The sequence below is a fragment of the Oncorhynchus kisutch genome, linkage group LG7, assembly GCF_002021735.2.
Source record: "Oncorhynchus kisutch isolate 150728-3 linkage group LG7, Okis_V2, whole genome shotgun sequence".
Lineage (NCBI taxonomy): Eukaryota > Metazoa > Chordata > Actinopteri > Salmoniformes > Salmonidae > Oncorhynchus > Oncorhynchus kisutch.
The window spans coordinates 53938208-53955161 of record NC_034180.2 but is presented as its reverse complement, the minus strand read 5'-3'; the positions used below and the strand labels follow the sequence as shown (position 1 = coordinate 53955161).

At 42.9% G+C, this 16954-nt stretch overlaps 1 protein-coding gene across 1 annotated transcript; it reads left to right on the top strand.

The window, feature by feature from the left end:
• Window positions 1-260: 260 nt before the first annotated feature.
• Window positions 261-15155, top strand: LOC109903302 (retinol dehydrogenase 12). The gene is made up of 7 exons (XM_020499930.2): window positions 261-458; window positions 1326-1444; window positions 2088-2243; window positions 3430-3534; window positions 9109-9318; window positions 12628-12817; window positions 13954-15155. Exons 1-7 carry the CDS (start codon window positions 382-384, stop codon window positions 14057-14059), a joined length of 963 nt encoding a protein of 320 aa, XP_020355519.2. The 5' UTR covers window positions 261-381; the 3' UTR covers window positions 14060-15155.
• The last annotated feature ends 1799 nt before the right edge of the window (window positions 15156-16954 follow it).

Below are 16954 nucleotides of genomic sequence, written 5' to 3'. Positions count from 1 at the left end.
GACTAGTATATTTCAAACCAAATAGAAGTTTGTAAAAATTGTAGAATTTTCTGTGTATTACAAAATAGGCCCAATGTTTTTACAAATTAATAAATATGCATAGCGGAACTGTCTTTCAATACAACTTCAAATACAATAGGCAAGTGGAAGTAGTAGTGCGTTTGTGTCGAATGTATTGGAAGACTACAATCCCAGGATTCCATTGAACGAGCATCACTGTGACAACCCGTGATGTATAATAACTCCTCCTCCTCCGACACCTCCCCCATAATGCTTTGACATCTTGGATCAGCTGTTGGTCAGGTGAACACAGAACGGCGCTATGAATGAAGAGCAGTGAAGAAGGGGCTACAATAGAGAGACAGCGAAAGGATCCGTGTCATGATGGTGCTCGTATTGATTGTCGCAGGTCTTGGGGTGGTCGCACTACTCATGGTTTTATTCGCACCCCACATTAGGTAAGAATAAACGCTTTTTTTAATGTCCGAGGCTGTAGTCGATGCATCATCTGATTCTATGCTTGGCTAATTAGTCTAACCTCAATAGAAATGAATTACCGTCATTGTCAAGCTAAAAACGAAAGGATTGTGTTTTTCCATTGGGGTTAAGAAGACTATTGGCGGGGATGAATGGGTGAATCGACATCAACGTTGATGACGATGATCCAGATTATTTTTATGCAGTACAGCCTAGATCAACACTATTTTTTTTCCATAATGAAGACAACCACATTTTTCAAAAATACATTCATTTGTTGTTGTTTTGTGGAATAAAGGCTCTGTCAATTGAATATGGTTTATATGTCAAAATGATAATGCAATTCCTTAGGTAAGGAAGTGCTGTACAGTAGCGTGCTACAATATTTCATGACATGATTATGCACGACAGCGTTGCGCGCGTGGGCGGAGTTATATTTGTAACCATTATTGTTCGGTGAGACCGAGCCAGGTTTTGTGGCGTGACTGAGTCGTACGATTTGACGTTTGATCGTTGTTGCCAGAAAGTGATCTTGCATATTGAGTAACAATAATGTTGCATGTTGAACGATCAATAATAGTCATATATAATAATAATAATCAACTTTACTGTCAAAAGAAAAAGTTGAACACCTGTATCTCTATTCTGTAGCCTCAGGATGCCTCCCAAACGGCATCCTATTCCTAATGTAGTGGGAATGGGGAACTATATGGAGAATGGGATTGTAACAGCAGCCCTGGTGTGGACTTCCACTATATGCCATTGCCAACCTCGCCAACACAGACAGGACTGATATAGAAGTTTGATTGTAGATAAATAAAAACAAATCCATTTCGTTTCTCTGTCAGGAAATACTCAGCAGGTGGAGCATGTATGTCTATGACCCGGCTGGACGGGAAGACGGTCCTGATTACTGGAGCCAACACTGGTATTGGGAAGGAGACTGCTCTGGACCTGGCTATCAGAGGTGACTAATGTTTACACAGGCAGACCATTCTGGGTCTTTTGCCACTAATTGGTATTTTGACCAGTCAGATCTTATGCCAGTAATTGGTATTTTGACCAGTCAGATCTTATGCCAGTAATTGGTATTTTGACCGGTCAGATCTTATGCCAGTAATTGGTATTTTGACCAGTCAGATCTTATGCCAGTAATTGGTATTTTGACCAGTCAGATCTTATGCCAGTAATTGGTATTTTGACCAGTCAGATCTTATGCCAGTAATTGGTATTTTGACCAGTCAGATCTTATGCCACTAATTGGGTAGAAGATCAGAATTGAGCTGCCTGTGTAAACTCTGCTAAATTATACCCTATTCCCAATATAGTGCACTACTTTGGGGCCCTGGAGGGTGTATAGTGCCTTTTAGGACTCACTAATGGTCTTCCCAACAGTCCTTCATGGTGAGGCCTCCTGTCCTTCATCACCACAAAGATAATGATAACAGAAGAAGAAAGGAGACCATTCAAGAAAGTATCAACGATGCTGATTATTGGTTATTATAAACTGGGTGGATTCGAGCCCTGAATGCTGATTGGCTGAAAGCCAAGGTATATCAGACCGTATACCACACCCCCTCGGGCCTTACTGTTTTATTGTCTATTGCCAGGTGCGAGGGTGATCATGGCGTGCAGGGATGTGGAGAAGGGTGAGGCGGCCGCAGCATCTATACGACGCATCTACTCTAAGGCAAACGTAGAGGTCCGAGAGCTAGACCTGGCTGATACCAGCTCCATACGGGCCTTTGCTCAACGCTTCCTCCGAGGTAAGCCTACTAACTCCAAATGCGTCCCAAATCGCACCCTATTCCCTATGTAGTGCACTACTTTAGACCAGAGCCCTATTCCCTATATAGTGCACTACTTTTGTGCAATTTGGGACACAAACCTCCCCGTAACCTTTACAGTATATTACAGTATTTATTCTGGTGTTATTGCAGTATTTATTCTGACGTTATTACAGTATTTATTCTGGTGTTATTACAGTATATTACAGTATTTATTCTGGTGTTATTACAGTATTTATTCTGGTGTTATTACAGTATTTATTCTGGTGTTATTACAGTATTTATTCTGGTGTTATTACAGTATTTAGTCTGGCGTTATTACAGTATTTAGTCTGACGTTATTACAGTATTTAGTCTGACGTTATTACAGTATTTATTCTGACGTTATTACAGTATTTATTCTGACGTTATTACAGTATTTATTCTGACGTTATTACAGTATTTATTCTGACGTTATTACAGTATTTATTCTGACGTTATTACAGTATTTATTCTGACGTTATTACAGTATTTATTCTGGTGTTATTACAGTATTTATTCTGGCGTTATTACAGTATTTATTCTGGCGTTATTACAGTATTTATTCTGGCGTTATTACAGTATTTATTCTGGTGTTATTACAGTATTTATTCTGGTGTTATTACAGTATTTATTCTGGCATTATTACAGTTTATTACACTATTTATTCTGGTGTTATTACAGTATATTACAGTATTTATTCTGGCGTTATTACAGTATTTATTCTGGTGTTATTACAGTATTTATTCTGGTGTTATTGCAGTATTTATTCTGGTGTTATTACAGTATATTACAGTATTTATTCTGGTGTTATTACAGTATTTATTCTGGTGTTATTACAGTATATTACAGTATTTATTCTGGTGTTATTACAGTATATTACAGTATTTATTCTGGCGTTATTACAGTATTTATTCTGGTGTTATTGCAGTATTTATTCTGCCGTTATTAGTTTATTACAGTATTTATTTTGGCATTATTGCATTATTTATTTTGGCGTTATTAGTTTATTACAGTATTTATTCTGGTGTTATTACAGTATTTATTCTGCCGTTATTACAGTATATTTCAAGGCAAGCACTAATATTATAATGTGTTTACTCTGTAAAGCAAAGTATAATATTGACTCTGTATCTGACCCCTACAGAGGTCAACCACCTCCATATCCTGATCAACAATGCTGGGGTCATGATGTGTCCCTACATGAAGACCAAGGACGGTTTCGAGATGCAGCTGGGGGTCAACCACCTGGGTGAGACAGAGATTTTTAACAGACTCACTTCTAGGGTTCTATGTCAATTTGTCTTTCCACAAACACCAGCAATCTAAGGCCTGATCCCGTAACAAGGCGAAATGGCATGCTTGTTTCACTCGCATTCCAGACCTTGACATTTTGCCAAGTATAGCCTATTTTAACACCCTGAAAAGCCCACTTCAAGTTTGTAAACTGTATGTTGACACAGCTGGGTAAATGTCCGATTGGAGACCAGGCAAGCAGCGAAGAAACTAGAGACAGATCGGCCTGCTACCAAACATATTATGACCGAGGACGAGACTCTGAGCTGGGCACAGCATCTGGCTGAGGAGGTCACCAACATCAAGAACTCATTCCGGCAGAGGTTTGATCTACTCAACAACTCTGTTAAACAAGAGTAGTAGAGTCCAGGCAGAGAAGTGGATTGGTGCACTAGAACACCAGAGTAACACAGATGAAGAAGATGCACAACACCAGAGACCCGGACTTTCTGAAAACCAAGGTGACCTGGACCACAGACTGATGGGTGTGGACATAACATGCAGTCTGTAGTACCTCATGAAAGTCATGGGTGTTGCCCAACTGGCAACAGCACAGATCGAGTCCAGGAGGCTCCTCTGAACAGGTTCCATGACGTGGCCATACCCCTGGTGGATTGTAGTACCACGGTGTCTAGAGTTGGTCTACCTACTGCAGCGTATGATTTTTTGACACTGCATTGGTAATCCAACGTGCCAGTTCTCTGCTTGGTAATCCAATGTGCCAGTTCTCTGCTTGGTAATCCAACGTGTCAGTTCTCTGCTTGGTAATCCAACGTGCCAGTTCTCTGCTTGGTAATCCAACGTGCCAGTTCTCTGCTTGGTAATCCAACGTGCCAGTTCTCTGCTTGGTAATCCAACGTGCCAGTTCTCTGCTTGGTAATCCAACGTGCCAGTTCTCTGCTTGGTAATCCAACGTGCCAGTTCTCTGCTTGGTAATCCAACGTGCCAGTTCTCTGCTTGGTAATCCAACGTGCCAGTTCTCTGCTTGGAGACAGCTGGACCTTATTTGTGTCCTCCCCATAACACACAAAAAAATCGGCTCTGTTTGACAAACTGTTCTTGTTGCAGCAACATAGGTACTTAATGCCCTAACCCGGCAAAGTGCATGCAACTCTGGACTCTCCTGTGAGGAGTGGGTAGGCGGTTGAAATACCACTAAGATTAAAAGCTGGTTAGCATGTGATGATGAAAGCACCTTAGGTAAGAAGTTTGGCCCAAGCACTGCTTTAGATCCAATCTTCTGCTAAAGTGAGGCATGATAGGTAGATAACGCATGTAATTCTCCAACACGTTTGGCTGAAACCATAGCCAGTAGAAAGGCAGTCTTGGCTAAGAGCTCCCATAGCTAAAGTCAAGACAGGCTCATAAATGATCGTAGGACAACATCTAACTCCCATGAGGGTGTGAAGGAGCCACCATTCATGAATTCAGATACTGGAGTGTGTGCCCCTGTTTGTGCACCAATCAGGTCATGACCCATAGAGATGGCTGCCACATACACTTTATTATAATATTTAAAAAATATATTTAAAAAATGATTGAACAAAATATTAAAATAAAATAAAAAAATCGATCCAAAATAAACGGACATTCACAAACCGAAACGATTGATTGATTGAAACTGAGACCCCCCATGGTCTGCCAACCGGTCCGAACGTGACACGTGCACAACCAGTCAGCAAGTCTGAAACCCCCGCAGACCCCAGCCCCGACCAACATGCTAATGCGGTAGCCTTCACCGTCACTCAAGCACCACACTTCCTGAGATGGTCCACATACGGACTCCAAATTCTGTCAGAGAAGTCTGGTTTTTGTTTCTTTATACTATATAGAATCTATGTAGATGGGGTCTTCCCTACAGCCGGGAGCTCCCGGGGGTCTTCCCTGCAGCCGGGAGCTCCCGGGGGAGGGTCAAAATTACAGAAATTGGCTGAAGGACAATTTTGGGGGCAACCCTGCAGCTACAGGACAGTTTTGATTGGCAGCATTTTGAAGTGCTGGAAGATGACTATTCAGGCACGTTATGTCCAGGATCGGACGGAGGCCTCCTCCTTTTTTATAGGCACTAGAAAATAGATTGAGTAGAACTCGCAGTTTTGTTGCGCTGGTTAAACTTCTTCAATTGCATGCTTTTCCAGGAGCCAGGATATTTCTGAACAGGGTGTTTTTTGCTTTTGAGCAGGGTTGTGAGCTGTTGTTTTCAAAACACCCCTGAAGTGTTGGTGTCGCTGACAAAATTGTAGTGCGTAGCCTTGTGCTAGAGTGCGTAGCCTTGTGCTAGAGTGCGTAGCCTTGTGCTAGAGTGCGTAGCCTTGTGTTAGAGTGCGTAGCCTTGTGTTAGAGTGCGTAGCCTTGTGCTAGAGTGCGTAGCCTTGTGTTAGAGTGCGTAGCCTTGTGTTAGAGTGCGTAGCCTTGTGTTAGAGTGCGTAGCCTTGTGCCAGAGTGCGTAGCCTTGTGCTAGAGTGCGTAGCCTTGTGCTAGAGTGCGTAGCCTTGTGCTAGAGTGCGTAGCCTTGTGCTAGAGTGCGTAGCCTTGTGTTAGAGTGCGTAGCCTTGACGGCTTGTTACACATATGGAGAGGGAGGGGTAGGTAAAGAGAGGGAGAGACCGAGAGACAACACTTGGATACATTTGGAGGCTACGCTCATGGAAATATTAATGCTTACCACCACTCATTCTGTTTAGAAATGCAATCTATACACATAGCTGTCTTTCTCTGTTGAACTCGATGGGTCCTATTGTGAAGTTGTCGAGGGATGTAAGACTGGTTTGTCCACCTGACTTCACAATGTCCTTTGTAGAGCTTCTCTGGTAGTGGAGTGGTTGTTAGAATAGATACTTCAGATGTACCAACTGTTGTCTGTGGGGATTTGTCTTCCCACCTTGTGTCATTAGTCAAAGTTCTATGACCTATTTTACATGCACAGCTGCAGACTGAATGTTTCTGGTCTCCAAGGTGACGTTATCTTCTCTTCTAGTGCTGAGGTTGAGAGCTTCAGAGAAACTCACTATTTCAACATGTAGACTATCGTCTCACGTCTTTTGGTATCAATGGTTGATTATTCAGGGTTCAACAATTTTATACGCCAGTTGTAACCCGGCAATGTACAGGTCTCACCTTTTTCATGGTGAGAGGTGTAGCCACCTTGCTCTCTGGTCTTGTAGTTTTAACCATTTGTAACGTTCAGTTCGCGCTGTACTTTGGCTGTCCTGTATGTTAATTCTTAGTGAGTCCTTTTAAGCACCCTGGCAAAAGGGGGTGTTCCGTCATGCTGACGTGAACTCTGAGCTCACTTGGGCATGACTCCTGACTAGTTTATATGAAAAACAATTATCTAATTAGAAAACTAAAATCACAGTTCATCTCACAGTTCTATCTTTAAAAAAAAATACTCTCATACCTAACAATTTACTTTACACAACACTTAGATGTAAACTTGACAGAATGCGTGTCCTTCCTAAGTTAGTTACTTTGTCATACCATCCTTAATGACATCACAAAATAATAAACAATGACTGGATTATTCTTTACATCCCCCCAAACCATTCTTAACATTCCTGTCTTATGAATATTGTTCCAAAGGTCATTTTCTTGGAGAAAAGGATTTTGGAGGCAAGAGTCGCTCTGTAACAAAGGTATTTCAGTCTTCCAATACTGCAGGGCAAGGAAGAGAAAGTTCTCTCAAAATTTCTGTCCCAGTGTTGCGGTGTCAAGACTGGCACAGCCCCCCACCCCGTTGTCTTGGCTGTGTGCTTAGGGTCTTTGTCCTGTTTGGAAGATGAACCGCCCCAGTCTGAGGTCCTGAGCGCTCTGGAGCAGGTTTTCATCAAGGATCTTTCTGTACTTTGCGCCGTTCATCTTTTCCTCGATCCTGACTAGTCTCCCTGCCACTGGAAACATCCCTACAGCATGATGCTGTCACCACCATGCTTCACCGTGGGGATGGTGCCAGGTTTCCCCACAGCATGATGCTGTCGCCACCATGCTTCACCGTAGGGATGGTGCCAGGTTTCCCCACAGCATGATGCTGTCACCACCATGCTTCACCGTAGGGATGGTGCCAGGTTTCCCCACAGCATGATGCTGTCACCACCATGCTTCACCGTAGGGATGCTATTTGCCAGGTGATGAGCGGTGCCAGGTTTCCTCCAGACGTGACGCTTGAAATGAAGGACAAAGAGTTCAATCTTGGTTTCATCAGACCAGAGAATCTTGTTTTTGTCATGATCAGAGTCCTTTTAGGTGCCTTTTGGTAAACTCCAAGCGGGCTCTCATGTGGCTTTTACAGAGAAGTGGCTTCTGTCTGGCCACTCTACCATAAAGGCCTGATTTGGTGGAGTGCTGCGGAGATGTTTGTTCTTCTGGAAGGTTCTCCACAGAGGGAACTCAGGAGCTCTGTCAGCATGACCATTGGGTTTTTGGTCACATCCCTGACCAAGGCCCTTCTCCCCAATTGCTCAGTTTGACCAGGCGGCCATCTCTAGGAAGTCTTAGTGGTTCCAAACGTCTTCCATTTTAGAATGATGGAGGCCACTGTATTCTTGGGGACCTTCAATGCTGCAGACATTTTTTGGTACCATTCCCCAGATTTGTGCCTCGACACAATCCTATCTCGGAGCTCTACGGACATTTCCTTCGACCTCATGGCTTGGTTTTTTTCTCTGACATGCAGTGTCAACTGTGGGACCTTATATAGACAGGTCTGTACCTTCCAAATCATGTCTAATCAAATTGAATGTACGACAGGTGGACTCCAATCAAGTTGTAGAAACATCTCAAGCATGATCAATGGAAACAGGATGCACCTGAGCTCAATTTCTAATCTCATAGCAAAGGGTCTGAATACTTGTGTAAATAAGGTATTTCTGTTTTTTATTTTAAATAAATTAGCGAATTTTTTCCAAATAACCTGATTCCGCTTTGTCATTATGGGCTATTGTGATGTCATTTTGGGGTATTGTGTGTAGATTTATGGAGGGGGGGACTATTTAATCCATTATAGAATCAGGCTGTAACGTAACAAAATGTTGTAGGCCCTCATCTGTGAAGGGCTGTGGCCCTCATCTATGAAGAGCTGTGGCCCTCATCTGTGAAGGGCTGTGGCCCTCATCTGTGAAGGGCTGTGGCACTTACAGTATCTACTATATGAAGTGGGAGAGGCTATAAGGGCACTCCTGACCTTTAAAACGAGTAAACAACATCTGAAACACCTTTCCTTAACTAAACCCTAACCTACATTTGAACCAGTTCTGAAATTAAATATTATTTTGAATGTCAGGAGTGTCCATATAGCCTTTTCTGTATGAAGAACATGTTGGCAGCTAGCCTTAACAGTACTAACCATGTACAAGTAGTACTTCAATGACATAAGTGTTTCATTCAACATGATCCTAGTATTATTTTCTTTCTGACAAAGCAACAGCATCATATTATTGTTTCTTCCTGGTAGGTCACTTCCTGTGTTCTATTCAACAACTCCCAATAGTTTACGGATTGCATCGTGTTGTTGTTTACTGTTTCTTCCTGGTAGGTCACTTCCTGTTGACGTACCTCCTGATTGGCCTGCTAAAGCGGAGCGCTCCGGCCCGCATCGTTGTGGTTTCTTCCCTGGCTCATAACTTTGGCTGGATCCGCTTCCATGACCTCCTCAGCCAGGGCAGCTACAACAGCGGCCTCGCATACTGCCAGAGCAAGCTGGCCAACGTCTTGTTTGCTAGGGAGCTGGCCCGCAGACTCAAAGGTAGGGTGGGGGAGGGAGGGAGGGAGGGAGGGAGGGAGGGAGGGAGGGAGGGAGGGAGGGAGGGAGGGAGGGGGGGAAGAGAGAGAGAGGGAGAGAGTGAGGGAGGGAGGGGAAGAGCGACAGGGAGGGAGGGAGGGGAAGAGCGACAGGGAGGGAGGGAGGTAGAAGAGCGACAGGGATTGAGGGAGGGGAAGAGCGACAGGGAGGAAGGGAGGGGAGGAGCGAGAGGGAGGGAGGGAGGGAGAGAATTGCAACCTGATACATGGATTTATTAACACACAAAATAAACTGAGGAATAGTGACCATGCACATAGATTTTCAATGAGAAAACGCACCCAAAAGACATGATCAGAAAGGCAAAACCATATTTATGAAGGTACATGCTACAGTGCATTTGGAAAGTTGTTCCACATTTTGCAACGTTATAGCCTTATTCTAAAATGGATTAAATAAAACAATCTACACACAATACCCCACATTGACTCAATACCCCACAATACCCCACATTGACTCAATACCCCACAATACCCCACATTGACTCAATACCCCACAATACCCCACATTGACTCAATACCCCACAATACCCCACATTGACACAATACCCCACAATACCCCACATTGACTCAATACCCCACAATACCCCACATTGACTCAATACCCCACAATACCCCACATTGACTCAATACCCCACAATACCCCACATTGACACAATACCCCACAATACCCCACATTGACTCAATACCCCACAATGACTCAATACCCCACAATACCCCACATTGACTCAATACCCCACAATACCCCACATTGACTCAATACCCCACAATACCCCACATTGACTCAATACCCCACAATACCCCACATTGACACAATACCCCACAATACCCCACATTGACTCAATACCCCACAATACCCCACATTGACTCAATACCCCACAATACCCCACATTGACTCAATACCCCACAATACCCCACATTGACACAATACCCCACAATACCCCACATTGACTCAATACCCCACAATGACTCAATACCCCACAATGACTCAATACCCCACATTGACTCAATACCCCATAATGGCTCAATACCCCACAATGACTCAATACCCCACAATACCCCACATTGACTCAATACCCCACAATACCCCACATTGACTCAATACCCCACAATACCCCACATTGACTCAATACCCCACAATGACTCAATACCCCACAATGACTCAATACCCCACATTGACTCAATACCCCATAATGGCTCAATACCCCACAATGACTCAATACCCCACAATGGCTCAATACCCCACAATGGCTCAATACCCCACAATGGCTCAATACCCCACAATGACTCAATACCCCACAATGACTCAATACCCCACATTGACTCAATACCCCACAATGACTCAATACCCCACAATGACTCAATACCCCACAATGACTCACAATGACTCAATACCCCACATTGACTCAATACCCCACAATGACTCAATACCCCACAATGACTCAATACCCCACAATGACTAACAATGACTCAATACCCCACATTGACTCAATACCCCACAATGACTCAATACCCCACAATGACACAATACCCCACAATGACAAAATGAAAACAGTTTTTTTATAAAAACAAAAATACCTTATTTACACAAGTATTCAGACCCTTTGCTATGAGACTCGAAATTTGAGCTCAGGTGCATCCTGTTTCCATTGATCATCCTTGAGATGTTTCTACAACTTGATTGGAGTCCACCTGTGGTAAATTCAATTGATTGGACATGATTTGGAAAGGCACACACCTGTCTATATAAGGTCCCACAGTTGACAGTGAAGGGTACCAAAACATTTCTGCAGATGGTAGAGTGGCCAGACGGAAGCCAATCCTCAGTTAAAGGCTGATGAAACAAAGATTGAACTCTGGCCTGAATGCCAAGCATCACATCTGGAAGAAACCTGTCAACATCCCTATGGTGAAGCATGGTGGTGGGAGCATCATGCTGTGGGGATGTCTTTCAGCGGAAGGGACTGGGAGACTAGTCAGGATTGAGGGAAAGATGAAAGGAGCAAAGCACAGAGAAATCCTTGATGAAAACCTGTATCAGAGCGCGCAAGATTTCACCTTCCAACAGGACAACAACCTTAAGCTCACAGCCAAGACAACGCAGGAGTGGCTTCGGGACAAGTCTCTGAATGTCTTTGAGTGTCCAAGTCAGAGCCCGTTCTTGAACCCGATCAAACATCTCTGGAGAGACCTGAAAATAGTTGTACAGCGACGCTCCCCATTCAACCTGACATCGGTTGAGAGGATCTGCAGAGAAGAATGGGAGAAACTCCCCAAATACAGGTGTGCCAAGCTTGTAGCGTCATACCCAAGAAGACTCGAGGCTGCAATCGCTGCCAAAGTTGCTTCAACAAAGTACTGAGTAAAGGGTTTGAATACTTATGTAAATGTTATATTTCTTTTTTTTTATGCATTTGCAGAAATGTCTAAACCTGTTTTTGCTTTGTCATTATGGGAAATTGTTGTTCTCAATACAATATCATTTTAGAATAAGGCTGTAAAGTAACAAAATGAGGAAAAAGTGAAGGGGTCTGAACGCTTAATAAAAATGGAAATGCAACATGCAACAATCACAAAGATTTTACTGAGTTACATTTCATATAAGGAAATCAGTCAATTGAAATAAATTCATTTGGTCCTAATCTATGGATTTCACATGACTGGGCAGGGACGCAGCCATAGGTGGGCCTGGGTGGGCATAGGCCCACCCACTGTGGAGCCAGGCCCAGCCAATCGGAATGCGTTTTTCCCACAAAAAGGCTTTATTACAGACAGAAATACTCCTCAGTTTCATCAGCTGTCCACTGCAATGGCTGCAGTCAGCATGCCAATTGCACGCTCCCTCAACTTGAGACATCTGTGGCATTGTGGCACAAAACTGCACATTTTAAAGTGGCCTTTTATTGTCCCCAGCACAAGGTGCACCTGTGTAATGATCATGCTGTTGAGTCATATTCTTGATATGCCACACCTGTCAGGTGGCTGGACTTTCTTGGCAAAGGATAAATGCTCACTAACAGGGACGTAAACACATTTGTGCACAAAATTTGAGCGAAATACGTTTTTTTGTGCGTACGGAACATTTTCTGGGGTCTTTTATTTCAGCTCATGAAACATGCGACCAACACTTTTTTTTTTTACATTTCTCATTTTTATATTTTTGTTCAGTTACCAATGTGTCTCAGGGGTTTGGGGATCAAGCAAAAAGCCTGACAATAGCTTGGTAACTGAATCCTCTCTTCTTCCCTCTCTCCAGGTTCCAGTGTGACGGTGAACTCTGTCCACCCGGGGTCGGTGTGTTCAGACCTGGTACGCCACTCCACCATCATGTCTCTGCTGTTCTCTCTGTTCTCCTTGTTCCTGAAGAGCCCTCGGGACGGGGCCCAGACATCCATCTACTGCGCTGTGGCAGAGGAGCTGCACTCTCTCACCGGGAAACACTTCAGGTGAGATTACAGTATGACGTTCTGACCCCTCGACCCTCGGTGTTTTAGATGGAACTGGGATTCCAATGGCTCAGTGGGTTATAGTGCTGAGTGATTTTAGTGCTTTTTGAGATCGTTTCGGTTTGATCTATGAAAAAAATCATCACTTTTCAGTTTTGGATAATAATAAAAATGACTTTTGCCTTATGTGGGTTGACTGCTGTGACACAGAATAAAACAATGAATAGTTCCATGATGGTAGTGACTGCCCATTTACTGTTTAGCACTTATTAGTATTGTATTTATTAACCATCATTTACTTTAATCATATTATTTCAGATGTTTTATTTGATGACTTAATTATTTAATTCCAAGTTGTCATCATCTCTATAGAGCTGCTGTCTGACAACAACATTTTAGTAGTTCTTCGAAGTAAATAAGGCATCGTTTTATGACTGCTGGATACCAACTATCAATCACTTAAGATCGTGTATTTTCAGGTAGCGATAGTGCTCTCTATCCCTCTTAATAGCGAGTTCTTCTGTCTCTCTCCGTTTCTGCGCTCCCCGCATAGATCAGACAAGTAGACGAGCAATGGGTTATTGTTATTGTAGTTAGCTACGCCCAGAAAATGTGGTTAATTATGTAGAATAATGGCCTGTTGGAAACTACATTGCGCATTTCAGGCGTGATCTGATTCATCTCTAGAGAAACTGTGCATTGAGCTCACAGATTAAAAACCCTAACGAAATGGAATCCAAATACTTGAATCGATGGCGTTGGCCAAATAACGAAAAATAACACATTTCGGATAATCGCTCAGCACTAGGTGTTGTGTGTTAGAACAAGGTGCTGAGGGTTGTGGGTTAGAACAAGGTGCTGAGGGTTGGGGGTTAGAACACGGTGCTGAGGATTGTGGGTTAGAACAAGGTGCTGAGGATTGTGGGTTAGAACAAGGTCCCACATCGACCACTTAATACATACTCTGTCAGTTTTGACAATTCTGTGAGTCACCATGGAGTAAACACCTGCTAGATGACCAAATTATTTATTAGAAACATTCTACTTTCATTTGATGACAGAATAAATCAAAAGGGAAGCACTGATCATGCAGATAACTAAAGTCCTCTTCCTCCCGCTCTCACACTCTCTCTCAGTGACTGTGCCCCGGCCTTCGTGGCACCCCAGGGGAGGAAGGAGGAGACAGCCAAGAAGCTGTGGGACGCCAGCAGTGAGCTCCTGGGCATCGTCTGGGATGACTGATCTGAACCACCCTGTTAACACTATCCACAGCTTGCATCGCCAAGTGCAAACTATTCCCTTTATAGTTCACTACTTCTGACCAGGACCCACAACCTTGTTCCCTGTCTCAATTGCTTCCGGATAGGAAAGAGCCGGCTAGTAGATGAAATTAGGGTCAATTAGCTCTGGTCAAAAGTAGTGAACTATAGATTAGCGCTCACACTATATATAAGGTGCCATAAGTGACGCAACTAGGCTCTCTGTTCTCAAATCATTATCATTTCATGACATTAATTAACCTCAAAACTACAGTTATCCCAACGGGACTTGAGGAATTGGGTAGGAACCATAGAGGTTGAAAGATGCCGTAATGGCACAGAGATGAGTCCTCTATGGTAGTAACTGTAAAATTAGTCCTCTATCTATCTCTATGGTCGTAACTGTAAGGTCAAATGCATTACTGTACTGTGAAGGGTCTAGTCAGGGCATAACCAGGTCTAGTCAGGAAATAACCAGGTCTAGCCAGGACATAACCAGGTCTAGCCAGGACATAACCAGGTCTAGCCAGGACATAACCAGGTCTAGCCAGGACATAACCAGGTCTAGCCAGGACATAACCAGGGCTAGCCAGGACATAACCAGGGCTAGCCAGGACATAACCAGGTCTAGCCAGGACATAACCAGGTCTAGTCAGGGCATAACAAGGTCTAGTCAGGGTATATTACAAACCGTTTGTTTTGTATCTTATTATATTACAAACCATGTAGATTCAGCTTTATGTTTGGTTGCTTTTAAGCTCGCCTTTTCTAAACCATTGCTGTTATTTACCCTCCTGTTTGTTTGTTCCATTTCTTTCCCCCTCAGCATTCACCACATGTTAAACTGCCAAGATTGTCTTTTTTATACAAATGTGAAACATGCCTTTTTCTACATTTTAGGGTTGGAAGATTCCTGAAATTATGAAGGAACAGAAAGGAAATCTGGGAATCCTCCAACCAGGAATTCTGAAATTTGGGGAAATTTTTCAGAAATGTGCAACCCAACTACATAGCAGTCATGTCAGGGTGTTGAATGTTTACATCTACTGTAAATAAAGATTAAATGTTACTAGCTACTATTCCTAATATCGGTTTGTTTAGTAACACAAACACATGTAATGAGGAACGATTCAAATACCTCACACTCTTTAATTACCTCTCTGGCTTCCAACATGGCCACTATAAGACAGACAGTAGCCCTCTGGGCTTCCAACATGGCCACTATAAGACAGACAGTAGCCCTCTGGGCTTCCAACATGGCCATAAGGATCTTTAATCTGAGTTTTTGGTCGTCAGCCTAAATAAATTCAAAATGGTGCATTTATCCTCAGTGTGCGGAGATTACTTTTCATTTAAACATTTCACTCCTTGTAAATGCCAAACAAATGACACGGAAGTACAAGGAGTGAAATGTTAGCCCAAAACAGGTCTGGATTTCAGGCTAGGAAATAGCTCCTTGGAGATAGCTAGTGGCAGGTCAAGCTGATAATCAGTCGACTGTAACACGTCAAAGACAGGCAGACATCTGAAATCCACTCTTGTGATTTAAAAAAAAAAAACAGATACTCATAGGATTTGATACATCCTCCCTCGTCTTCTTCAACCTCTATGGGGATCGGTGTCCCTAAACCGGGACAGTTGTTGCTCAACATGCGATAATGTGACTAGAATGACGTTGTAAACAACGGCCAGTTCCGGGACATAGACATGTCTTATTCGGGCAGAAAGCTTAAATTATTTTTAATCTAACTGCAGTGTCCAGTTAACCGTAGCTATTAAAACATAGTGCACAACAACAAGATACTTTTATCACGGCAACTGGTTTGATACATTCACCTCTGAAGGTAAACAATGTACTTACATTCAGTAATCTTGCTCTGATTTGTCATCCAGAGGGTCCCCGGCTGGGATTAAAAATAAATATATAAATAAAATATAAATATAGGACAAAACACACATCACGACAAGAGAGACCTAAGACAACAAGGCAGCAACACATGACAACACATAACAACACAGCATGGTAGCAACACAACATGACAACAACATGGTAGCAACACAACATGGTACCAGCACAAAACATGGTACAAACATTATTGGGCACAGACAACAGCACAAAGGGCAAGAAGGTAGAGACAACAATACATCACGCAAAGCCGCCACAACTGCCAGTAAGAGTGTCCATGATTGAGTCTTTGAATGAGGAGATTGAGATAGATGTTATAGCACTTGGTCCCCTTCTTGATTCTGCTCCAGTAGCTCTCCTGTTTCTCCTGCGCCTTGTCCATGGTCAGTCTCACCTTGATTGATAACAGGAATAAATGACAAGAGTGTGCAAAGCTCTCATCAAGGTGGCTACTTTGAAGAATATAAAATATATTGTGATTTGTGTAACACATTGTTGGTTACTACATGATTCCATAGGTGTTATTTCATATTATTGATGTCTTCACTATTATTCTACAATGTAGAAAATAGTAAAAAAATAAAATAAAATTGAATGAGTAGGTGTGTCCAAACTTTTGACTGGTACTGTATATTCATAACCAAATAATTGACTAAAACACACAATAAAGGTCTATAGTAGCCTCAACAACACTCTCTGGGGTAGTGCCATGGTGTAGCTGGAGGACAGTTGGTTTCCGTCCTCCCGTTGGTACATTGACTTCAACAGAAAACTTAGGAGACTCATTTTTCTCACTCCCTTCCATAGACTTACACAGTAATTATGATGAGTTCCAGTGGACGTCCTCCAACCTATCAGAGCTCTTGCAGCATGAACTGTCGTTAGCTGACGTTAGCTAATATGGTGACAATGATGTAGGCTGTGTGTAGCGGTCATGGTATGAAGGTTTGGCTTTGAAAGTTTGTTTCTGTC